General features: G+C 44.5%; 1 protein-coding gene across 3 annotated transcripts in view; it reads left to right on the forward strand.

Moving 5' to 3' along the window:
* The window catches only part of shprh (SNF2 histone linker PHD RING helicase), a 30,778-nt gene extending 7,420 nt beyond the window's left edge, over positions 1 to 23,358 (forward strand). For 2 of the 3 annotated variants that reach the window (XM_055863758.1, XM_055863755.1), the window contains exons 9-30: positions 207 to 908; positions 1,163 to 1,414; positions 1,632 to 1,710; positions 1,884 to 2,047; positions 2,235 to 2,491; positions 3,125 to 3,246; positions 3,485 to 3,573; positions 3,783 to 3,875; positions 4,102 to 4,209; positions 4,544 to 4,686; positions 8,975 to 9,148; positions 9,234 to 9,296; positions 9,406 to 9,631; positions 12,956 to 13,099; positions 13,376 to 13,477; positions 14,055 to 14,126; positions 14,381 to 14,575; positions 17,716 to 17,808; positions 17,964 to 18,050; positions 18,301 to 18,479; positions 18,578 to 18,658; positions 22,449 to 23,358. In XM_055863758.1, coding sequence (XP_055719733.1) covers positions 207 to 908; positions 1,163 to 1,414; positions 1,632 to 1,710; positions 1,884 to 2,047; positions 2,235 to 2,491; positions 3,125 to 3,246; positions 3,485 to 3,573; positions 3,783 to 3,875; positions 4,102 to 4,209; positions 4,544 to 4,686; positions 8,975 to 9,148; positions 9,234 to 9,296; positions 9,406 to 9,631; positions 12,956 to 13,099; positions 13,376 to 13,477; positions 14,055 to 14,126; positions 14,381 to 14,575; positions 17,716 to 17,808; positions 17,964 to 18,050; positions 18,301 to 18,479; positions 18,578 to 18,658; positions 22,449 to 22,548 — 3,525 coding nt within the window. In that variant the 3' untranslated portion in view covers positions 22,549 to 23,358. The remainder of the gene's footprint in view (positions 1 to 206; positions 909 to 1,162; positions 1,415 to 1,631; positions 1,711 to 1,883; positions 2,048 to 2,234; positions 2,492 to 3,124; positions 3,247 to 3,484; positions 3,574 to 3,782; positions 3,876 to 4,101; positions 4,210 to 4,543; positions 4,687 to 8,974; positions 9,149 to 9,233; positions 9,297 to 9,405; positions 9,632 to 12,955; positions 13,100 to 13,375; positions 13,478 to 14,054; positions 14,127 to 14,380; positions 14,576 to 17,715; positions 17,809 to 17,963; positions 18,051 to 18,300; positions 18,480 to 18,577; positions 18,659 to 22,448) is intronic. The other variant, XM_055863756.1, reaches the window with a different exon arrangement.
* Positions 23,359 to 24,253: the final 895 nt, after the last annotated feature.

Genomic DNA, 24,253 nt, shown 5'->3' on the forward strand with positions numbered 1-24,253 from the left:
GTACGTATTGGAGTCCTTGCAGAAATACATATAGTCTTCTCAGTTACACTATCTTCCATAAGATATAGAGAATTTGATTATAATTGTGAAATACCCTCACTGTGTAAGCCTCAAATGAGTTTTTCTGTTCTTCTAATGGCATGCACTGCGTTCAAATTACTGCTGTTAAACCCATTGATGGCCTTTGATGGGGTTTGGTTTTGTAGCAGAGTCCCTCCGGAGACAGTGGGCCCAGGAGAACTTCACTAAGGCGAGCAGGGAAGAAGGGGAAGACCTCTTATAAAGACCCTGATACCCCAGACCTCTCTCCTTCAGAGGATATTAGCCAGAGCTGCCTGTCCCCTGACTGTCCTGTTTCTGTAGAAGACAGTAAAGATGAACAGCAGGAGGGACGCCTTGAGAAAGAGCGACGCAGCGACACGCTAAGCGCCTCACAGGATCTGGCACCTGTTGCGAAGGCAGACCGTCCTGAGGAGGACGAGAAAGAGACTCTCCACAACTCCCAGGAACAGGAGATGGAGAGAGTGGATCAAGTGGAAGATGCCCTCGAAGAGAGTAAGCAGCAACCAGGTCCACATGTCACTCCGGAAATGTCGCCGGCCACCCGGGTGTCGTTCACCCCCTTCAACACCCCAGACTACCGCTTTGAGTGTATCTGTGGCGAGCTGGGTCTCATTGACTACAAGGCCCGGGTGCAGTGTCTCAACTGCCAGCTGTGGCAGCATGCAGAGTGTGTGAACTACAAGGAGGAAAGCCTAGACACCACACCGTTCTACTGTCCTCACTGCCTGGTGGCCATGACACCTGTCCCTACAGGAGCTACCCTCATCATCTCCCCTTCGTCCATCTGTCATCAGTGGGTTGAGGAGATCAACAAACACATCAGCTCCTCATCACTACGAGTACTGGTAAGGACTTTTATAAGTCTGCACTAAACAGTTATATTGCAGTTGAACTTTTACAAATAGTTTGGAATCTTAATTGTTAGCTTATATTCGTTTATAAATCTGTAATTAAACAGTTATATAACTTGATGGAAAGTGCTGCCAACACTGCTGTTTGTAGTAGCTGACATTGACCTGAGGTTGGTCCACCCATCCTGCGTTGGTCCATCCTTCCATTCATCCTTCCATCCTCCCTCCATCCCTCCCACCGTCCCCAGGTGTACCAGGGGGTGAAGAAGCATGGTTTCATCCAGCCTCACATGCTGGCTGAGCAGGATGTGGTCATCACCACCTATGACGTGCTGCGCTCGGAGCTCAACTACGTCGACATCCCCCACAGCAACAGTAAGGACGGCCGGCGCTTTCGCAACCAGAAGCGATACATGGCTGTTCCCAGCCCCCTAGTGGCCGTGGAGTGGTGGCGCATCTGTCTGGACGAGGCCCAGATGGTGGAATGCACCACTGCCAAGGTGAGATGCCTGGAAGGAGAATAGTAATTATGGGCGGGGGTTAGCCTCAAGGCTGGAGAGACTGGTCGGAAACTGGAGTGCTCTTCAGATGCCGTAAATGTTGTAGCAACAAGCAAGATGGTATTCCTACCATTTTCGTCAATTACCCTTGGGCTTTTAGCATCTATGCTATTGTTTCCATTGTTACAGATTGTTCATTGTTGTTTTTCTTCATCAGGCGGCAGAAATGGCTCTGCGTCTCTCGTCAGTCAACCGCTGGTGTGTCAGTGGAACTCCTGTACAGAGAGGCCTGGAAGGTTAACTCTTAAATTCAAATTTATAATTCATCGATACCTACAGTAGTTTTCAATAGTTACCATATCATGCTTCCCCGGTCTTCACATGACTGATCTGTCTCTGTTCTGTCCAGATCCGTCTTGCCTTGTCCTGTTCTTAACCCTAACCTGACAGACTGCTTTGTTCCGAACAGATCTGTATGGTCTGGTTCTGTTCTTGGGGGTCGACCCCTACTGGGTCAAGTACTGGTGGGATCAGCTGCTCTACCGACCCTATCGCCGCGGAAACACAGAGCCACTCTACAACCTGATTGGTCAGCTGCTGTGGCGATCGGCCAAGAAAGATGTCATTGATCAGGTAGGTTGGATAATAACACATTTTGTATGACACAAATGTCTTCGTAACATATCAAGTACCTAGTCAGGTTGTTATTGTGAAATAGAATGTGTTTCTCATAGCTTACCTGGTTTAATGAGGTAAAGTAAGTTTTGCCTTTTTAGATTCACAAGTATGACTTTTCAGATTCTGTTCATCTGTTTTCCAGATTCAGATTCCCCCTCAGACAGAAGAGGTCCACTGGCTGCAGTTCTCTCCAGTGGAGGGTCACTTCTACCACCGGCAGCATGAGGTGTGTTCCCAGGACGCCCTGGTTAAGCTGAGGAAGATCCAGGACTGGAGCCTGAAGCTGGGCAGCCTGGACAGACGCACGGTCAACACCATCCTGTACCCCCTGCTCAGACTCCGTCAAGCCTGCTGCCACCCACAGGCTGTCAGGGGAGAGTTCCTGCCCTTCCAGAAGAGGTAAAGTTTTAAAGATATAAAAAAATATATCTCATCGAGAAGATGTATAGGTGTGATGAGCTTGACAGATGAGCCTGACACTGTTACTGTTCTAGTAGAGAAAAAAAGAAGATTTGCACTTGAAATTGAAGGGTAAATGTTTGGACTCTGGACTTAATCGTGCAGTTTTTTTTACCTTACTTTACTGTGTTACAAGGCCCCATTCACTGTGTAAAGCAGGATGGGGTTGGGTGGCCAATAGAAAGGCTATTGTCTGGTCATGCTGTCTTTGGCGACTGAATTGTTCTTTCTGATGTATCAGTTGGTTCACACAGAGCCCAAATTACTAGCTGGTAATTGGATGGCGTCACACATCGAGAAAAATAGTATCTATGGCCTCACGTTTGTTTGTTGGTTGATAGATCAAGCCCTACAGTTTGTCTGGGTCTCTGGAACGATGCTGTTTTGTTTGGTCCTGTTTGCCAGTTGGTGAGGTCTTACCTACAATGTGTTTCAGTGGCGCTGTTTGGTTTTGTTGGTTAAATAAAGGATGCCTAAAGTGGGTTTCAGTCTCTGGTGCTGCGGTTTGGTTTTGTGTAGATTGCAATGACGTTCGTGACTAACGGATCCTGTGACCTAATGCCCCTAAAACAGCACCATGACGATGGAGGAGCTGCTCAAGTCCCTGCAGAAGAAATGTCGAGTGGAATGTGAAGAGGTTCACAGACAATTGGTGTGCGCCCTCAACGGCCTGGCAGGCATCCACATCATCAGAGGTAGACAACAAAACTCCTCCTCGCTACCTCTCCAGTCGTTCTGTCTCCTCATCTCTTTCCCATGGGAAACTGACCTGGGAGACTGTGACATCATTGATCTGTGCTTGTCCCTATAATAAGGAGCATCCTTTATCTTATTGCTGTGCGTGGTAGTGTAGCATGACTTATGAAAGTGCTGTATAACACAGAGCGGTGTAGCTTTAACGAGGGCTGTTGTTGTCGGCATTGCCACCTGTAGATGAGTTTGGTGAGGCAGTGGAACTGTACAGAGAAGTCCTGAGGTCTTCAGAGGAACACAAAGGACGACTGAAGACGGATTCACTGCAGGTATGCACTACAATCACGCAGCCGACGTCTAAAGGCCCGTTCTAGACGATCAAAACCTATTCACCATCAGATTTGCAACCTTTCTGCTCATATTAACTCTCTCTTTTGTATGTGCCATCTGCTTGATGCTGATTAGCAACGGAAGGAAACCCTTCTGAAGTCCTGAATGTTTCCATTTCATCTTCTTGTTTCTGTGTTTTTATGAACAGAGGCTTCACGCCACACACAACCTAATGGAGCTGCTCAACGCAAAGCACCCTGGGATACCGCCCACTCTGAGAGACGACCGGCTGAAAGAGGAGGTGAAACGCCTGCTGATGATGGTTGTCATGTGTTTGGTTCCTCCCTGACCCCGATCTCCGCTTTGTGTTCCTATGACGTGGCCAAAGAAATCTAAATGTCTTTCACTTTCCTAGGGTTCGGCCTAGCTGTGTACTATCATATGTCTTTCCAATTCTACAGTTGTGCGCGAATGCTCATAGAATATGTATATCTGTCCCTCTGTTCTGTGTGATATCTAAAAAAAAGTCAGAGCAGCTGAGGCAGCACTACATGACCAAACACAACGCTGAGGTGTCTGAGGCCTACCAGAATCTACAGCCTGTACTGCAGAACATCAAGGAGCTCAAACGCAAAGTACGAGACCCTCTTGTGCACAGTGCCATTTGATTGTTTTGACCAATTTAAGCAGCGTTTGAAGTGGAGGTGGGGGATTTTAACCAGTAGATTTGTAGTGGTTCTGTAGTGGGGAGGGGGTTGAATCTGCTCTTTCCATTTCCAGCTGTGTCGGTCTCCAGAAACAAATCGAATAGCTAGCTAGTGTACGCAAGATCTGGTTCTGGGTTCCAAGATTAAGAGCGCCTTAACCTAAACATTACCCAACTGTTGCATTATCCCATATGCACACGTGTCTGTGTATGTATTCGCCCCCTGTATGACTGTCTCCTCTCATCGCTGTTCTCTATGCCAGGTCAATCTACGATCCCCCTGGTGGCTGGACGTGGTACAGCGGGCCATACAGCACAACGTCGATGACGACCTGGTTTCCCGCATCCAGAACGAACTGACCTGCAGCTACAAACAGCAGGCCAACAAGTTCTCCATGGCTGACAAGTATTTGGATTTGAATTTACTATATTAATAGCAATAAATTGATATTTCCTGTGCTAGTTTTGGCATCTACTGTATTTTAGATTTAGTTTTAGTCTTAAAATACCTTTTATTCTTAGTCACATTTTAGCCATTTCATCCTTCGCTAGTTGTAGTTATTATCAGTCGACTAAAACTCTGGACAATTTTAGTCTAGTTTTAGTCACAGCCATTTTAGTCACATAATAGTCAGTGCATTTTATTATATTAAATAATGACTATTTAGGCTACCTCTAACTTCTATCGTGTGCACAATCAGATAGCCTTGTTCAGCTAGGATGACTGTCCCCTCGTATACCTTGGCTGGCAACATTCATTATTTACAGTCATTATTTACATACATTTTCTACGGTTTTTCACAAGAGCTTCATAATAAAAGTAATAATAAACAAAGAAAATCTGTTAATCACAGGCAGCAACCTAACAGGAGTTCTTCATTAAGGCCTCTAGGGCTCTCTGTTTGTAATGCATGGATATCATATATTTTCTCAATCACCGCCTCTCTTAAGTGGCTGTACAACTTCTAAGCCCTGGAGCCTCAGTTCGCAACTCGACACACATCTTGTCCGACCGCATTAGTGTCTGGCTACAGGGGACATCTCGTCACCAATTCTGACGTTGCTCTTATGCTCTGTAATATGAATTTTCTATTTTTTTGTTTTGATTTTCCAACATGATAATAGCCACATGGGAACTTCAGTAAATAGACGCACATTTCATTCTCCAGGAAATTCTACCCCTGACTTACGTTTTCTTTCCCGTATGAGGATGAAGGAAGAAGTTACCCTTGATCATCGCATTACGGTTCACACAATTATGACATGGAAAATTGCCTGAGGGGAGGATAGATCAAACATTCTGAGAGGGTACATATTCATCTGCTCTTACCGGTCTCTCCCTTAGGTTTCTAGCACGTTTAAAAGCGAATCGAGGGATATTCTGAAAAGCCTGGCCCACAGAGGTGTCCGTAGACAGGACATGCCAATGCTTTTATATTTTATTTATTTCATTTATTTGTATTTAACCCCCTTTTTCTCCCCAATTTCGATCTTGTCTCATCGCTGCAACTTCCCAACATGTTCGGGAGGCAAAGGTCGAGTCATGCGTGCTCCGAAACATGACCCGCCAAACCGCGCTTCTTAACACCATCCCGCTTAACACGGAAGCCAGCTGCTCCGATGTGCCGGGGGAAACACTGTTCAACTGATGACCGAAATCAGCCTGCAGGCGCCCGGCCCGCCACACGGAGTCGCTAGAGCACTATGAGCCAAGTAAAGCCCCCCCTGGCCAAACCCGGACGACGCTGGGCCAATTGTGCGCCGCCCTGTGGGACTCCAAATCATGGACGGTTGTGACACCGCCTGGGATTGAACCCGGGTCTGTTGTGACGCCTCTAAGCCTTAGACCGCTGTGCCACTCGGGAGGCCCATACCAATGTTTTTTAATAGAATATTTAACAGCCTGAGAGATGGAGGAATAAGTAGACACAAATACAGTAGGTTGATCATTAGAAAGGGCAGGTTTAGGCGTCAGTAAGCTGTCCTGTGTAACATTGAATACTTAAACAAAATTTTCCAACAACTGCTTATCATAACCCTTAGAGGCAAACCGATCACATAAAGTGGCGGCTTGTTTTTCAAGTTCATCGTCAGTATTACATATTCTTCAGCTGGCTATAAGGTAGACTACATCTAAAAGTAGACAGATGGTAACTTGAATAATGCAGGAAATTGTTTATTTCAGTATTCTGGCGATACACAATGGTCTGAAGTCCATTGTCTTTGTGAATCAGTACATCAAAAAAATAAACAGTTTCTTCACTGGATTCCAGAGTGAATTTCATTGTAGGCAAACTGGAATTCATGTACAGTCTGAACTCATATGTCCCACTCCAAATGAAATATACACATCATCAATATAACGGAACCAATATTTCAAAAGGGGGAAAAACAATTACCATTAAAAACAAAGTCTTCTTCACGCTTCCCAATGAACAAATGTGCGTAATTCGGTATGAGTCGGGACCCCATCGCAGTGCCCTGTGACTGGATGTGGAAATCATTCTCAAACTTAGTCGTTTTTGAGCCAGTTCACATAAAAAGTCAGCAGGGGGCACCTGTTCGTCTCTCTTGTACATGAAATAACTAATACTATCAAACCCATGGGGAGGGGGGGGTATTAGTATATAAACTGGTCACATTGATAAGATATGTTTTATTAGTCCATACAAGATGGAAAACTGTCTTCTGTTTTTTATCCAACCGCCCCAATTTACACACACATCCACACATCCGGCTGGAGAAGAGGGCAGCCTATTAGGGGGTTAAGTTCCTTGCTCAAGGGAACATCGGCGGTAGGTGGCACCTGAGACATTGATGCCAGCAACCCTCTGGTTGCCACCTCACTCCGGACAGATTTCTTCAGTAGTGGGATTCGAACAGGCAACCCTCCGGATGCTGGCCCGCTTCTCTAACCTCGAAGCTACCACCGCCCATTTTCTGGGTCAGCGATACCAAGGCATTATTGACTCAGACATTGTGCATAGAATGTCTGAGTCAGCAATGCCTTGTATAGAGTTCAGTTAAGGAAGTCCGTCGTATCCTTTAAATATGAAGGTAACAGCCGGCTTGATGTGATAATCCTAGCGTGGAGACGAGGCTTCAGTGGCTGACTGAGTGTCAGCAGCAATGTGACGTCTGGGAACAGGTTCTTGGCGACTCTTGTGAATTTTTTGAATTGTATATAATTGAGGTCAGAGAATGTGTTACTGTAACAAAGTTAGACTGATTTTTTGTGGGATTGCTAATCGCATTGTTCAAAATAACTTTGGAATTCACCCAAGAACTTGGAGGTAGGATCACAACTCAAGTCTCTGTTGCTTAATTGATTCAGTATTTCACTTCTATATGATTCCTTTTTTTTGAAGAACAGTTGCGCCCCCTTTATCTGCAGGTTTGATAACCACACTGTCGTCTTTGGATAGGGAGCGTAAAAGCTTGCCGCTCACCAAGTGACAGGTTCTAATAAGCAATTCTGAACTTCATCAGGAGCAAAAAGAGAGAGGACGCATGCTGGTCAACTAGACGACAAAAAGTATCTACAGAAGCATTCAGAGCAGGGGGTATGAAAGGGCCCTTAAACCGTGTCGTTGTCTTAGGACTGGTGACGAGAAGGCCCCTGTAGTCAGACACTTTAATGCGGTAAGACATGATGTGTGCCAACTGAGGTTCCAGGGCTTAGAAGTTGTACAGCCACTTAAGAGAATAACTAATAGAGAGAAAGTGCTGTTACAGAGAGGCATATTATATCCGTGCCTTACAAACAGAGAGCCCTTAGAAGCCTTAATGAAGAAATCCTGTTAGGTTGCTGCCTGTGAGCAAAGGGCGATTTAAAAAAATATATATATATTTTATTTTGTGAAAAACAATAGAACATTTATGTAAATAATGACTGTAAATAATGAATGTGAAAAAGAAGGAAGCTGTACTACAATGTGACGTCATCTACTATATAAATATGGGTGGATGTCTGTCGTTCTCCAAACACTGACAAAGGCTCCGTTTTGTTTTGACCTGTGCTGCTAAAAAACAACACATTTCAGTGACTGCCGGTTTTTCCTTTCGTCCAGGGATATAGCCTTTTGATCCCAGCACCCAAAGCTGAGAACACCATTTTCTCTTTTTAATATTGTAACCAATGTTAGACATAATTAACCATATAGGCTAAAAGGCAGGGGTCACAACAGTGATTTTTTTTTTGAGGGGGGGTGATCGTGTCTCAATGTAATCAAGTTATGAAATGATGGTATTTGAAAAAAGCAATCTTTTTGGGGCTTGGTTGTGGTCAATTTCCAGTATACAAATTATTATTATTTATCCCCCCCATCTAGTTACCTATCCCTGCTATAAATCCTCAATCAGACCGCGCAACTCAAAGATGTCCATTCTGCCATGAGAGGATTGCATGAAATAGTCTCAACAGATGAAAAGGAGCTTCATGTCATATTAAATGTCCATTAGTCTCACGTGGAATTGTTATATATAATTTTTTTTATTTTTTTTTATTTTTAGGGTATATCGTTATTGTCACAGTTTTAGTCCTTGTTGACAAGTATGTTTTCGTTGTAGTTATTGTTGACGAAATGAACACGGTTGGAATATATGCCACTTAGCAGACACTTACAGCGACTTACAGTACAGCTTTGGTATATGTAGGTGATCCCTGCAGGAATTCAACCCTATGACTCCTGTAGGTTCCGAGATGGGCGTGGCCTGCAGTTCCTGCTCAGCACTCAGATGGAGGATCTGACGAAGTCCCAGAAGTCTGTGCAGGACGCGGTGAAGAGGCTGGAAGGCACACCATCAGAGGCTGTCATAGAGGAGACTGTTCTCTGTCACCTCAGACCTGTCCGCCTGCCACTCAATAAGTAGGCCTCAAATGCAAATGAAAAAGTATATATTTTTTTAATAATACATGATAATTTGACTCTTGTGACTCTTGTATCTTTCCAGTTGTGTGTTTTGCAAAGCAGACGAGCTCTTCACTGATTATGAGTCCAAGCTCTTTTCACACACGTAAGTAAAAGAAACACAGATTTACAATAAATGTACAATAAATGAGCGAATCTGAACCAACCTCGTTGCTCTCCTATATCTCTATATCTCTGATATGTCCCCCCGTCAGGGTAAAGGGTCAGACGGCTATCTTTGAGGAGATGATTGAGGATGAGGAGGGGCTGGTGGACGACCGTCTCCCCACCACCAGTAGAGGGTTGTGGGCTGCCAGCGAGACAGAGCGGGCCCTGAAGGCCATTCTCTCCTTCTCCAAGGCCCGACGCATGGACCACGACCTGGTGGAAGAAGGAAATACCTTCATGGAGCTTTTTGAGAACTGGAAGAAAGAGTACAAGGTATCCTGGCTGACTTACTGTATGTCTGTGTACAGTACATTCGGAAAGTATTCAGACCCCTTGACTTTTTCAAAATATTGTTATGTGACAGCCTTACTCAACAACAATAAAATAATTCAACACTTTCCTCATCTATCTACACACAATACCCCTTAATGACAAAGCGAAAACAGGTTTTTAGAAATGTTGGCAAATATATTACAAATAAAAAAACAGATACATTATTTACATAAGTATTCAGACCCTTTGCTATGAGACTCCACATTAAGTTTCCATTGATCATCCTTGATGTTTCTACAACTTGATTGGAGTCCACCTGTGGTAAAGTCAAAGGAAAGGCACACAGCTGTCTATGTAAGGTCCCACAGTTGACAGTGCATGTCAGAGCAAAAACCAAGCCATGAGGTTGAAGGAATTGTCCGTAGAGCTCAGAGACAGGATTGTGTCGATGCACCGTTCTGGGGAAGGGTAGCAAAAAATGTCTGCAGCATTCAAGGTCCCCAAGAACACAGTGGCCTCCATCATTCTTAAATGGAAGAATTTTGGAACCACCAAGACTCTTCCTAGAGCTGGCTACCCGGCCAAACTGAGCAATCGGGGGAGAAGGGCCTTGGTCAGGGAGGTGACCAAGACCCGATGGTCACTCTGACAGAGTTCCTCTGTGGTGATGGGAGAACCTTCCAGAAGGACAACCATCTCTGCAGCACTCCACCAATCAGGCCTTTATGGTAGAGTGGCCAGACGGAAGCCACTCCTCAGTAAAAGGCACATGACAGCCCGCTTGGAGTTTTCCAAAAGGCACCTAAAGGTCTCAGACCATGAGAAACAAGATTCTCTGGTCTGATGAAACCAAGATTGAACTCTTTGGCCTGAATGCCAAGCGTCACGTCTGGAGGAAACCTGACACCATCCCTACGGTGAAGCATGGTGGTGGCAGCATCATGCTGTGGGGATGTTTTTCAGCGGCAGGGACTGGGAGACTAGTCAGGATCGAGGGCGAGGGAAAGATGAACAGAGAAAAGTACAGAGAGATCCTTGATGAAAACCTGCTCCAGACCTCAGACTGGGGTGAAGGTTCACCTTCCAACAGGACAACAAGCCTAAGCGCACGGCCAAGACAACGCAGGAGTGGCTTCGTCTCTGAATGTCCGTGAGGGGCCCAGCCAGAGCCCGGACCTGAAAATAGCTGTGCAGGAACGTTCCCCATCCAACCTGACAGAGCTTGAGAGGATCTGCAGAGAAGAATGGGAGAAACGTCTCAAATACGGGCGTTTAGCATCATACCCAAGAAGAATCGAGGCTGTAATTGCTGCCAAAGGTGCTTGAACAAAGTACTGATTAAAGGGTCTGAATACTTATGTAAATGTAATATTTCATTATAATTTTTTTAAAATTGCAAATAGATTTAAACACCTGTTTTTCCTTTGTCGTTATGGGGTATTTTGTGTAGATTGATGACGGGAAAAAACTATTTCATAAATGTTTTAATAAGGCTGTAACTTAACAAAATGTGGAAGAAGTCAAGGGGTCTGAATAGTTTCTGAATGCACTATAGATTAGGTCTAGATAGTAATTGTGCTATTAAGAACAATTCAAGACTTTACTTCCACAGTTAGTGTCCTATATTTCCAGAAATGCGATTCAGGTTACCACATGACAAGTAAAAAAAAATATATATATATACACTGCTCAAAAAAATAAAGGGAACACTAAAATAACACATCCTAGATCTGAATGAATGAACTATTCTTATTAAATACTTTTTTCTTTACATAGTTGAATGTGCTGACAACAAAATCACACCAAAATTATCAATGGAAATCAAATTTATCAACCCATGGCGGTCTGGATTTGGAGTCACACTCAAAATTAAACACTACAGGCTGATCCAACTTTGATGTAATGTCCTTAAAACAAGTCAAAATGAGGCTCAGTAGTGTGTGTGACCTCCACGTGCCTGTATGACCTCCCTACAACGCCTGGGCATGCTCCTGATGAGGTGGCGGATGGTCTCCTGAGGGATCTCCTCCCAGACCTGGAATAAAGCATCCGCCAACTCCTGGACAGTCTGTGGTGCAACGTGGCGTTGGTGGATGGAGCGAGACATGATGTCCCAGATGTGCTCAATTGGATTCAGGTCTGGGGAACGGGCGGGCCAGTCCATAGCATCAATGCCTTCCTCTTGCAGGAACTGCTGACACACTCCAGCCACATGAGGTCTAGCATTGTCTTACATTAGGAGGAACCCAGGGCCAACCGCACCAGCATATGGTCTCACAAGGGGTCTGAGGATCTCATCTCGGTACCTAATGGCAGTCAGGCTACCTCTGGCGAGCCCATGGAGGGCTGTGCGGCCCCCCAAAGAAATGCCACCCCACACCATGACTGACCCACCGCCAAACCGGTCATGCTGGAGGATGTTGCAGGCAGCAGAACGTTCTCCACGGCGTCTCCAGACTGTCACGTCTGTCACATGTGCTCAGTGTGAACCTGCTTTCATCTGTGAAGAGCACAGGGCGCCAGTGGCGAATTTGCCAATCTTGGTGTTCTCTGGCAAATGCCAAACGTCCTGCACGGTGTTGGGCTGTAAGCACAACCCCCACCTGTGGACGTCGGGCCCTCATACCACCCTCATGGAGTCTGTTTCTGACCGTTTGAGCAGACACATGCACATTTGTGGCCTGCTGGAGGTCATTTTGCAGGGCTCTGGCAGTGCTCCTCCTTGCACAAAGGCGGAGGTAGCGGTCCTGCTGCTGGGTTGTTGCCCTCCTACGGCCTCCTCCACGTCTCCTGATTTACTGGCCTGTCTCCTGGTAGCGCCTCCATGCTCTGGATACTACGCTGACAGACACAGCAAACCTTTTTGCCACAGCTCGCATTGATGTGCCATCCTGGATGAGCTGCACTACCTAAGCCACTTGTGTGGGTTGTAGACTCAGTCTCGTGCTACCACTAGAGTGAAAGCACCGCCAGCATTCAAAAGTGACCAAAACATCAGCCAGGAAGCATAGGAACTGATAAGTGGTCTGTGGTCACCACCTGCAGAACCACTCCTTTATTGGTGGTGTCTTGCTAATTGCCTATAATTTCCACCTGTTGTCTATTCCATTTGCACAACAGCATGTGAAATTTATTGTCAATCAGTGTTGCTTCCTAAGTGGACAGTTTGATTTCACAGAAGTGTGATTGACTTGGAGTTACATTGTGTTGTTTAAGTGTTCCCTTTATTTTTTTGAGCAGTGTATATTATGAGTCTATTGTATTTCATAAATGCTTAATCTAAATCATATTGCATATCCCCCCCCCCCCTGTGTTTCTCATCAGGTGTTGCATGAGTACTGGATGGTACTTAGGAACAATGTGTCAGCCATTGATGAGCTGGGCATGGCCACAGAGAGGCTGCGTGTGAGGCTGCCTGATGAACCCAAACCCAAAGTACCAGTACTACACATCATAGAACCACACGAGGTGAGATACACCAGGGGACGAGGTGGGGACTGGGGCTTGCTGGTTGAAGGACTTGTTGGTTCAACTTCTATTTTACATCCTGTACCTGTTTTGTTTTTTGCTCATATTATGCATGACATAAGATATAATTCAATATTGAAAGACTATGATTCAGTGTAATTAAAAAATAAATAAATAATGCAATTTACTCTGTATAAGGACAAAGTTATTACTGCGCTGCTGTTATTTCAGTGCCTATTTCACTAACTGCTGTTTTGTGTTTCTTTCTGGGTGTAGGTGGATCAGAACAGGGGGAAACTGTTAAACGATAGAGCAGTGGCAAAGTCTCAGCTCCAGAAGAAGCTGGGCCAATTCCTTTATCTCTCAAATCTAGAAAAGGTACGCCTGCCATTCGCCTCGGACCATTTTTTGTTTCTGGTCAATAGCAGAGTTTCTCTTCCTATGCTTTTAAAATATAATAGCAACGTTTTGTTTTTGTCGATTCGTTTTGTCTTGTCTTCTTTGATTTAGATGTCAAACTCATTTTACCCCGGGGGGCCGCGTTCATTCTTCAAGAGGTCCAGAGGGCTGCTCTTAAAACGTGTTATATTTTCTTGCCGTCAAAATTTGCAAAAGATAGTCCTCTATCTATCGCTTTTAGAATTTCCGATACTCCCTGACTGTCTAGCTTTAATTTAGGTGGTTATTAGTGAACTGGACACAGTCAAGAAACTGTATAAATGTAGGACCATTATCATTTCTACGCAGTTTCGATTTGATTTAAGTCATTTGAAAGTATTGAGTTAGCTTTCCCCCACAATTTTTTTGTTGTCTTTTTACTCAAACCACCCGCAGGCTAAATTGGACCCCCTCACGGTCCGGATCCGGGCCACGGGCCATATCTTTGAAGATATGTCCTTCATTCTGTAAGGAAACAAAGCTAAAGGGAAATGTTTCTGTCGTTGTGTTGTTTCAGTCCCAGGACAAGGCGACAGGAGGACTAAATCCAGAACCGTGTCCTATCTGTGCCCGTCCTCTGGGTCAGGAGGTGAGACATGTTATAATCTGCCCATTTACAACACGACTCCGATCAATCTGATTCCCCTTTAGACCACTGTTTTTCTATCTGTGTCTGTGTCCCCCATCTACCTCGTGATCTTACCACTCTTTGAAATATCAAATGTTCTGAACTGTGATGCTTGGTAAGTATGTGTATGTGGTGTATGTGTAATACATACTCAACCTTTTCATAGTTGATTTCTGCCGTGTGTGTGTCTCTCTCTCTGAATCCCTCTGCTCCAGTGGGCGGTGCTGACCTGTGGTCACTGTTTCTGTAACGAGTGCATCGCCATCATCGTCGAGCAGTACAGCGTGGGGTCGGGCACGCGGCGGAGGGCCATCAAGTGTGCCATCTGCAGACAGACCACGTCCCACGCAGAGATTTCCTATGTCTTCACCACCCAGACAGACAACCAGGGGACAGACATCCCTGTCAAGGTATGCAGACAGACGCACACCTTTGCCGAGCATGTAAACTCAGCAAAAAAAGAAACGTCCCTTTTTCGGGACCCTGTCTTTCGAAGATAATTCGTAAAAATCCAAATAACTTCACAGATCTTCATTGTAAAGGGTTTAAACACTGTTTCCCCATGTTTTTTCAATTAACCATAAACAATTGATGAACATGCACCTGTGGAACGGTTGTTAAGACACTAACAGCTTACAGACGGTAGGCAATTAAGGTCACAGCTATGGAAACTTAGGACACTAAAGAGGCCGTTCTACTGACTCTGAAAAACAGCAAAAGACAGATGCCTAGGGTCCCTGCTCATCTGCGTGAATGTGCCTTATGCATGCTGCAAGGAGGCTTGAGGACTGCAGATGTGGCCAGGGCAATAAATTGCAATGCCCGTACTGTGAGACGCCTAAGACAGCGCTACAGGGAGACAGGGCGGACAGCTGATCTTCCTCGCAGTTGCACATCCGAACATCGCACCTGTCGGACAGGTACAGGATGGCAACAACCACAGCTCGAGTTACACCAGGAACACACAATCCCTCCATCAGTGCTCAGACTGTCTGCAATAGGCTGAGAGAGGCTGGACTAAGGGCTTGTAAGCCTGTTGTAAGGCAGGTCCTCACCAGACATGACCGGCAAAGACGTCGCCTATGGGCACAAACCCACTGTCGCTGGACCAGACAGGACTGACAAAAAGTGCTCTTCACTGACGAGTCGCGGTTTTGTCTCATCAGGGGTGATGGTCGGATTCGCGTTTATCGTTTACACCGAGGCCTGTACTCTGGAGCGGGATTGATTTGGAGGTGGAGGGTCCGTCATGGTCTGGGGCGGTGTGTCACAGCATCATCGGACTGAGCTCGTTGTCATTGCATGCAATCTCAACGCTGTGTGTTACAGGGAAGACATCCTCCTCCCTCATGTGGTACCCTTCCTGCAGACTCATCCTGACATGACCCTCCAGCATGACAATGCCACCAGTCATACTGCTCGTTCTGTGCGTGATTTCCTGCAAGACAGGAATGTCAGTGTTCTGCCATGGCCAGTGAAGAGCCCGGATCTCAATCCCATTGAGCACGTCTGGGACCTGTTGGATCGGAGGGTGAGGGCTAGGGCCATTCCCCCCAGAACTGTCTGGGAACTTGCATGTGCCTTGGTGGAAGAGTGGGGTAACATCTCACAGCAAGAACTGGCAAATCTGGTGCAGTCCATGAGGAAGAGATGCACTGCAATACTTAATGCAGCTGGTGGCCACACCAGATACTGACTAGAGGTCGACCGATTAATCGGAATGGCCGATTAATTGGGGCCGATTTCAAGTTTTCATAACACTCGGAAATCGGTATTTTTGGGCGCGCTCATTTTATTTTATTTTAATTTATTTTTTTATTATTATTTTATTTTTTACACTTATTTAATCTTTATTTAACTAGGCAAGTCAGTTAAGAACACATTCTTATTTTCAATGACGGCCTAGGAACGTTCTGCCTCGTTCAGGGGCAGAACAACTGATTTTTAACCTTGTCAGCTCGGGGGATCCAATCTTGCAACCTTACAGTTAACTAGTCCAATGCTCTAACACCTGATTACATTGCACTCCACGAGGAGCCTGCCTGTTAGCGAATGCAGTAAGCTAAGGTAAGTTGCTAGCTAGCATTAAACTTATCTTATAAAATACAATCAATCAATGACTGTCATTGCTCCAATTTGTACTTAACCATAAACATCAATGCCTTTCTTAAAATCAATACACAAGTATATATTTTTAAACCTGCATATTTAGCTAAAAGAAATCCAGGTTAGCAGGCAATATTAACTAGGTGAAATTGTGTCATTTCTCTTGCGTTCATTGCACGCAGGCTGTTTGCGAACTAACTTGCCAGAATTTTACGTAATTATGACAACATTGAAGGTTGTGCAATGTAACAGGAATATTTAGACTCATGGATGCCACCCGTTAGATAAAATACGGAACGGAATAAACATCTTGTTTTCGAGGTGATAGTTTCCGGATTAGTCAAAGGTATATGGTTTAGAGAGAAATAGTCGACGCGTTATAATTCCTGTAATAACTTGCGGCTGAATTTGAAAGGGGTTCCTTCATTATTTTACCGTTCATGTCTTCCATAGAGAATGTCTTGATCTACTTCAAATAAGGTCTGTGTTTCGTGCAGGTTTAAACCGCCTCGACGTTTTGATATCCGTGTAAATCTCACTAGGATAAGGTAACGTTTGTCAACATATTTTCATAAATCCACTCTACAATTTTTTTTATCTTCGCTTATGTTTAGCCAATATTGATCAGATTTACCTTGTCCTATGGATATCTACACAGTTATAAATTGGCACGGTGATGTAAGCCTACACGAAACACAGACCTTTTTTAAGTGAATCTAAAAATATCCTATGGAATAAATGAAGGAACCACTTTTTAGATTTTGCTAGAAGGTGTCATGGGAATTATGACTCGCACTTTGGTTGTCAATTCTTACCATGCCCATTATTAAAATAGGATTTCCTGCATATAGAAATTAAAGTTTTTGTTTTCAACATTCATCACAGGTAACTTAAACTCTATTTTTATTCAAACAGTTGAGAGTATTTGTCTCCTAAGCAGACTCTTCAGTATCATTGTCACTTCAGAGCTGTGTGCGTGTGTGTATTTATGTATTATATTAAGTTAAAATAAAAGTGTTCATTGTTCATTCAGTATTGTTGCAATTGTCATTATTACAAAAATGTTTGTGTATGATATATATATATATTAAAAAAAATTTAATCTAAAATAAATCGGCCGATTTAATCGGTGTCGGCTTTTTTTGTCCTCCAATAATCGGTATAGGCATTGAAAAATCATAATTGGTCGACCTCTAATACTGACTGTTACTGTTGATTTTGACCCCCCCCCTTGTTCAGGGACACATTATTGCATTTCAGTTAGTCACATGTCTGTGGAACTTATTCAGTTTATGTCTCAGTTGTTGAATCTTGTTATGGTCATAGAAATATTTACACACGTTAAGTTTGCTGAAAATAAACGCAGTTGACAGTGAGAGGACGTTCCTTTTTTGCTGAGTTTATGTGGACAATAAGTGAACTTCCCCGTATCTGTGTCTTGTAGGGAAGCCACTCTACCAAGGTGGAGGCGGTGGTCAGGACTCTGAAGAAGATCCAGCTTACTGACCCAGGAGCCAAGTGTCTCGTCTTCTCCACGGTAACACACGTGTGCTTTGTAAACAAGGTGTACAGAGTAACAGAGTAAACCAACTCATTATCACACTTATTGTGACCGTTGATTATTGGCCATGCGGTTTAAAACATCACAAGTAGGATGATGATGTTGATGATATGTGTGTTCCTCTTCTCCAGTGGCAGTGTGTGTTGGACATCATTGCCAAGGCTCTGTTTGACAACAACATGGAGTTCTCTCAAATCAATGGCATTCACAAATTCCAGGTTTGTGTTGCATGTCACTCAAATCATAGTTTCTGTACAACTTCTCAGTGGCACAATGCTTTTCTCCTAAATGAAGGATATTTGTTTTACTTGTAGAGCGAGAGCTCCCGCTGTCGCAGTATCTGTCATTTCCAAATTCAAACCTGTAGATACATTCGCTCCAGTTACGAAGTCCACCCTTCTTGCTTGCTGTCACTGCACGTCTTCATCTCCGTGTCTTTAACCTGTGAATTGATCGTCGGTGTTTCAGGAGAATCTGTGTTCGTTTAAATACGAGGAGAAGATCAACATCCTGCTCCTTCCACTCCACACGGGCTCCAATGGGCTCAACATCATTGAGGCTACGCACGTCCTATTGGTAGAGCCCATCCTCAACCCCGCCCACGAGCTGCAGGCCATTGGCCGGGTGCACCGCATCGGACAGACCAAGTGAGAACACTGGGTTTGCTTTATTACTTTTTATAAGTATGTATAGGCCATTATGTCTTATTATAAGGTTTATAACATGTTATTTCTGTGTCCTCTAGACCCACCTATGTCCATAGATTCCTCATCAAGTCCACTATTGAGGAGAGAATGCAGGCTATGTTGAAGACTGCAGAGAAAAGGTGAGGGCCTTTTCTTGTACTAAAAACAGAGGTCAAAGTTCTATTTCACAGTCATAGTAACTATAGCTTCTGTAAGAATTAGACTACCGTTCAAAAGTTTGGAGACACTTAGAAATGTCCTTGTTTTTGAAAGAAAAGCAATTTTTTTGTCCATTAAAATAACATCAAATTGATCAGAAATACAGTGTAGACATTGTTAATGTTGTAAATGACTATTTTAGTTTTAATGGAATATCTACATAGGCGTACAGAGGCCCATTATCAGCAAACTCCCCTCCTGTTTTCCAATGGCACATTGTGTTAGCTAATCCAAGTTTATCATTTTAGTGTCAAGCAGTGTGACACAGACAACAACACAAAGTTACACATGGAGTAAACAATAAACAAGCCAATAACACAATATACAAGTCAATGACACAGTAGAAAAAAGAAAGTCTATATACAGTGTGTGCAAAAGGCATGAGGAGGTAGGCAATAAATAGGCCATAGGAGCGAATAATTACAATTTAGCAGATTAACACTGGAGTGATAAATGAGCAGATGATGATGTACAAGTAGAGATACTGGAAAAGTAAATAAAACAAAAACAGTAAGGGGATGAGGTAGGTGTATTGGGTGGGCTATTTACAGATGGACTATGTACAGCTGCAACGATCAGTTAGCTGCTCAGATAGTTGATGTTTAAAGTTGGTGAGGGAAATAAAAGTCTCCAACTTCAGCGATTTTTGAAATTCGTTCCAGTCACTGGCAGCAGAGAACTGGAAGGAAAGGCGGCCAAATGGGGTGTTTGTTTTGGGGATGATCAGTGAGATATACCTGCTGGAACGTGTGTTACGGGTGGGTTTTGTTATCGTGACCAGTGAACTGAGATAAGGGCGGAGCTTTACCTAGCATAGACTTACAGGTGACCTGGAGCCAGTGGGTCTGGCGACGAATATGTAGCGAGGGCCAGCCGACTAGAGCATACAGGTCGCAGTGGTGGGTGGTATAAGGTGAATTGGTAACAAAACGGATGGCACTGTGATAGACTGCATCCAGTTTGCTGAGTAGAATGTTGGAAGCTATTTTGTAGATGACATCGCCGAAGTCGAGGATCGGTAGGATAGTCAGTTTTACTAGGGTAAGTTTAACGGAGTGAGTGAAGGAGGCTTTGTTGCGAAATAGAAAGCCGATTGATTCTAGATTTGATTTTGGATTGGAGATGTTTAATATGAGTCTGGAAGGAGAGTTTACAGTCTAGCCAGACACCTAGGTATTAATAGTTGTCCACATATTCTAGGTCGGAACCGTCCAGGGTGGTGATGCTAGTCAGGCGGGCGGGTGCGTTCAGCGAACAGTTGAAAAGCATGCATTTGGTTTTACTAGCGTTTAAGAGCAGTTGGAGGCCCCGGAAGGAGTGTTGTATGGCATTGAAGCTCGTTTGGAGGTTAGTTAGCACAGTGTCCAAGGAAGGGCCAGAAGTATACAGAATGGTGTCGTCTACGTAGAGGTGGATCAGGGAATCGCCCGCAGCAAGAGCGACATCATTGATATATACAGAGAAAAGAGTCTGCCCGAGAATTGAACCCTGTGGTACCCCCATAGAGACTGCCAGAGGTCCGGACAACTTGCCCTCCGATTTGACACACTGATCTCTGTCTGCAAAGTAGTTGGTGAACCAGGCGAGGCAGTCATTAAAAAACCAAGGCTACTGAGTCTGCCGATAAGAATACGGTGATTGACAGAGTCGAAACCCTTGGCCAGGTCGATGAAGACGGCTGCACAGTAATGTCTTTTATCGATGGCGGTTATGATATCGTTTAGTACCTTGAGCGTGGCTGAGGTGCACCCGTGACCGGCTCGGAAGCCGGATTGCACAGCGGAGAAGGTACGGTGGGATACGAAATGGTCAGTGATCTGTTTATTAACTTGGCTTTCAAAGACTTTAGATAGGCAGGGTAGGATGGATATAGGTCTGTAACAGTTTGTGTCTAGGCTGTCACCCCCTTTGAAGAGGGGGATGACCGCGGCAGCTTTCCAATCTTTAGGGATCTCGGACGGTGCGAAAGAGAGATTAAACAGGCTGGTAATAGGAGTTGCAACAATGGCGGCGGATAATTTTAGAAAGAGAGGGTCCAGATTGTCTAGCCCAGCTGATTTGTACGGGTCCAGGTTTTGCAGCTCTTTCAGAACATCTGCTGTCTGGATTTGGCTGAAGGAGAAGCTGCGGAGGCTTGGGCGAGTAGCTGCGGGGGAGGCGGAGCTGTTGGCCGGGGTTGGAGTAGCCAGGAGGAAGGCATGGCCAGCTGTTGAGAAATGCTTATTGAAATGTTCGATTATCATGGATTTATCAGTTGTGACCGTGTTACCTAGCCTCAGTGCAGTGGGCAGCTGGGAGGAGGTGCTCTTGTTCTCCATGGACTTTACAGTGTCCCCAAATGTTTTGGAGTTAGAGCTACAGGATGTGAATTTCTGCTAGAAAAAGCTAGCCTTTGCTTTCCTGACTGACTGCATGTATTGGTTCCTGACTTCCCTGAACAGTTGCATATCGTGGGGACTATTCGATGCTATTGCAGTCCACCACAGGATGTTTTTGTGCTGGTCAAGGGCAGTCAGGTCTGGAGTGAACCAAGGGCTATATCTGTTCTTAGTTCTGCATTTTTTGAATGGGGCATGCTTATCTAAGATGGTGAGGAAATTACTTTTAAAGAATGACCAGGCATCCTCGACTGACGGGATGAGGTTGATATCCTTCCAGGATACACGGGCCAGGTTGATTAGAAAGGCCTGCTCGCAGAAGTGTTTTAGGGAGCGTTTGACAGTGATGAGGGGTGGTCGTTTGACCGCGCACCCATAGCGGATACAGGCAATGAGGCAGTGATCGCTGAACTAGTTGAGTATCTGGAGCATCAGCATTTGTGGGTTTGATTACAGGGTCAAAATGGCCAGAAACAAAATTCTGTCTTCTGGAACTCTATTCCTGTTCTGAGACATGAAGGCTGTTGCGTGCGAGAAATTGCCAAAAAACTGAAGATCTCATCCAACGCTGTGTACTACTCCCATCACAGAACAGCGCAAACTGGTTCTAACCAGAATAGAAAGAGGAGTGGGAGGCCCCGGTGCACAACTGAGCAAGAGAACAAGTACATTAGAGTGTCTAGTTTGAGAAACAAGTCCTCAACTGGCAGCTTCATTAAATAGTACCCGCAAAACACCAGTCTCAACGTCAGCAGTGAAGAGGCGACTCCGGGATGCTGGCCTTCTAGGCAGAGCTACTCTGTCCAGTGTTTGTGTTCTTTTGCCCATTTTAATCTTTTCTTTTTATTGGCCAGTCTGAGATATGGCATTTTCTTTGCAACTCTGCCTAGAAGGCCAGCATCCCGGAGTTGCCTCTTCACTGTTGACGTTGAGACAGTTTTCAGCATAATTGCAAAAGAGTTTTCTAATGATCAATTAGCCTTTTAAAATTATAAACTTGGATTAGCTAACACAAACGTGCCGTTGGAACACAAGAGCGATGGTTGCTGATAATGGGCCTGTGTACGCCTATGTAGATATTCCATAAAAAATCTGCCGTTTCCAGCTACAATGGTCATTTACAACATTAACAATGTCTACACTGTATTTCTGATCAATTTTATGTTATTTTAATCGACAAAAAATTTGCTTTTCTTTCAAAAACAAGGACATTTCTAAGTGGCCCCAGTCGTGTAGCTAGTTTTGATTTGAAACGTTGTTCAGACATCACAGTCACAGTTGCAAGGCGACTCCGCTAGTTCTGAACATTGTAAATGTTGTCATACCACCACAGCAGCCACAGTGCGACTGCCATGAAGCACTCGGAGGCTGCAGTCCTGATGGTGGCTGATCTGGCTGATCTCTTCACCGAGGACAACGAGGCCCTGGAGTAAACCATGCCACTACCGCACCTGGCCCTGGAGTGAAGCTGATGCCTGTCCACCAAGCCACTACAATACTAATCCGAACCCCATCAGGGGCTAGAGCCACAGACGAGGCCCTCGTACAGATAAGGCAGGCTCAAAGCTAAGCAGGCTCAAAGCTAAGCAGGCTCAAAGCTAAGCAGGCTCAAAGCTAAGCAGGCTCAAAGATAAGCGCACACTGCATCCAGCACACAGGGTTAATAGTAGACGAACAGTGATATTACACATAAGACACAATGGAATCGTTTATTTAGCATATTCCACTTTTTACGTAGCTGTTCCAATGACGTCACATAGTTATATGGATTAAAGAGAAGACATAGAAAAAGGAAGCCTGTAAGTAAAGTACCAAATATCACTTTGTGTCTTTTAAACTATGTGAAGTGGCAGTGTAATGGTCTTGTTAGATCTCTCTGTCTGGTACAGTGTATTTAGTTCACTTGTTGCCACAGATTGAAAAACTGAAGTTTTTAATGGGTGTATATATATATATGTCTCCCTGCAACACACTCCGATTCCACATAATTCGGATGAGTAGCTCCTTTTATGATTCCATTTGATTAGGTTTCACTGAAATATCGTGTTGTTTTACCTCTGTATTCCCCACTACCCACAATGCATCTAACAGTAGGTCGTATATTATGTTAATAGACATCAAACATGCTCCTTCTCCAAATGTTGATATTCTGATGAGGGGAAAACATTCCAGATGATGTAATCACTTTGGTGATTGGTTGAGGTATTCCATCCCTTTTTAAAGAATAAAAGGCTGACAAAGGACAGTTGTTTTGAATCTGCTTCTTTTGTCTTATAAGGCATGTCAAACTCAGCCAAGGTTGTTAATGTCCATGTTGTAAAAAGGTTGCAGGGAGGAAGGAAGCGGTTGTCTTTTACAGCACGAGTGGATTTTGTACGTTTTGTGGGAATCTCTTCCGTTGAGAGGATCAACTGAAGCTGGTTGTCTGGTGGGATAATGACAGACAATCGCAGTCTGACTGTTCAGCTAGTCTTATTCGCAAGAGAGAGAAAAGCACAGGATTCCATGTCTGTAAAACTTTGCCTGTGAAGTCAACTTGTAAAAATTCCAAATGATTTCCATCAAATGTTCCTCATGTTCTAGCTTTCTAGCGTCTTCCTTTGTGGTGCTCCTTGTCTGTTACAGCCTCACACACTCACTCACTCACACACACACACACACACACACACACACACACACACAGAATTAGACCATTGGCAGTGTCAGTGAACTGCCCTTGACTCATCAGCAGACCTTCTTTTCCTCTCACGGTGTGCATCCCAAATGGCACCCTATTCCCTATGGGCCCTGGTCAAAAGTAGTGCACTAAATAGGGAATAGGGTGCCATTTGGGACAAAGCCATTGCCTGGGGTCCACGCAGCAGTAAAGATTTCCCCATGGCCTTTAAAAAAAATGCATGGACAAAAGACAGCAGATAAAAAAGCAGTACCACCCCTGTCATATTGTCTCTGTTGACATGTTAATGAGTTTGCTTGTTGATGTGCGTAGTAAGACGATGTAGTTGCGCAGTGCAATGTTTACGAAGAGGGCATCGCCGGCTACGGCCCAGTAGTATGGCGACGTCCCCAATGGCTCCCGTTTCCCTACATAGTGCACTACTTTTGACCAGAGCCCATAGTAGTGCACTATATAGGGAA

The sequence above is a fragment of the Salvelinus fontinalis genome, chromosome 15 (assembly GCF_029448725.1).
Source record: "Salvelinus fontinalis isolate EN_2023a chromosome 15, ASM2944872v1, whole genome shotgun sequence".
Lineage (NCBI taxonomy): Eukaryota > Metazoa > Chordata > Actinopteri > Salmoniformes > Salmonidae > Salvelinus > Salvelinus fontinalis.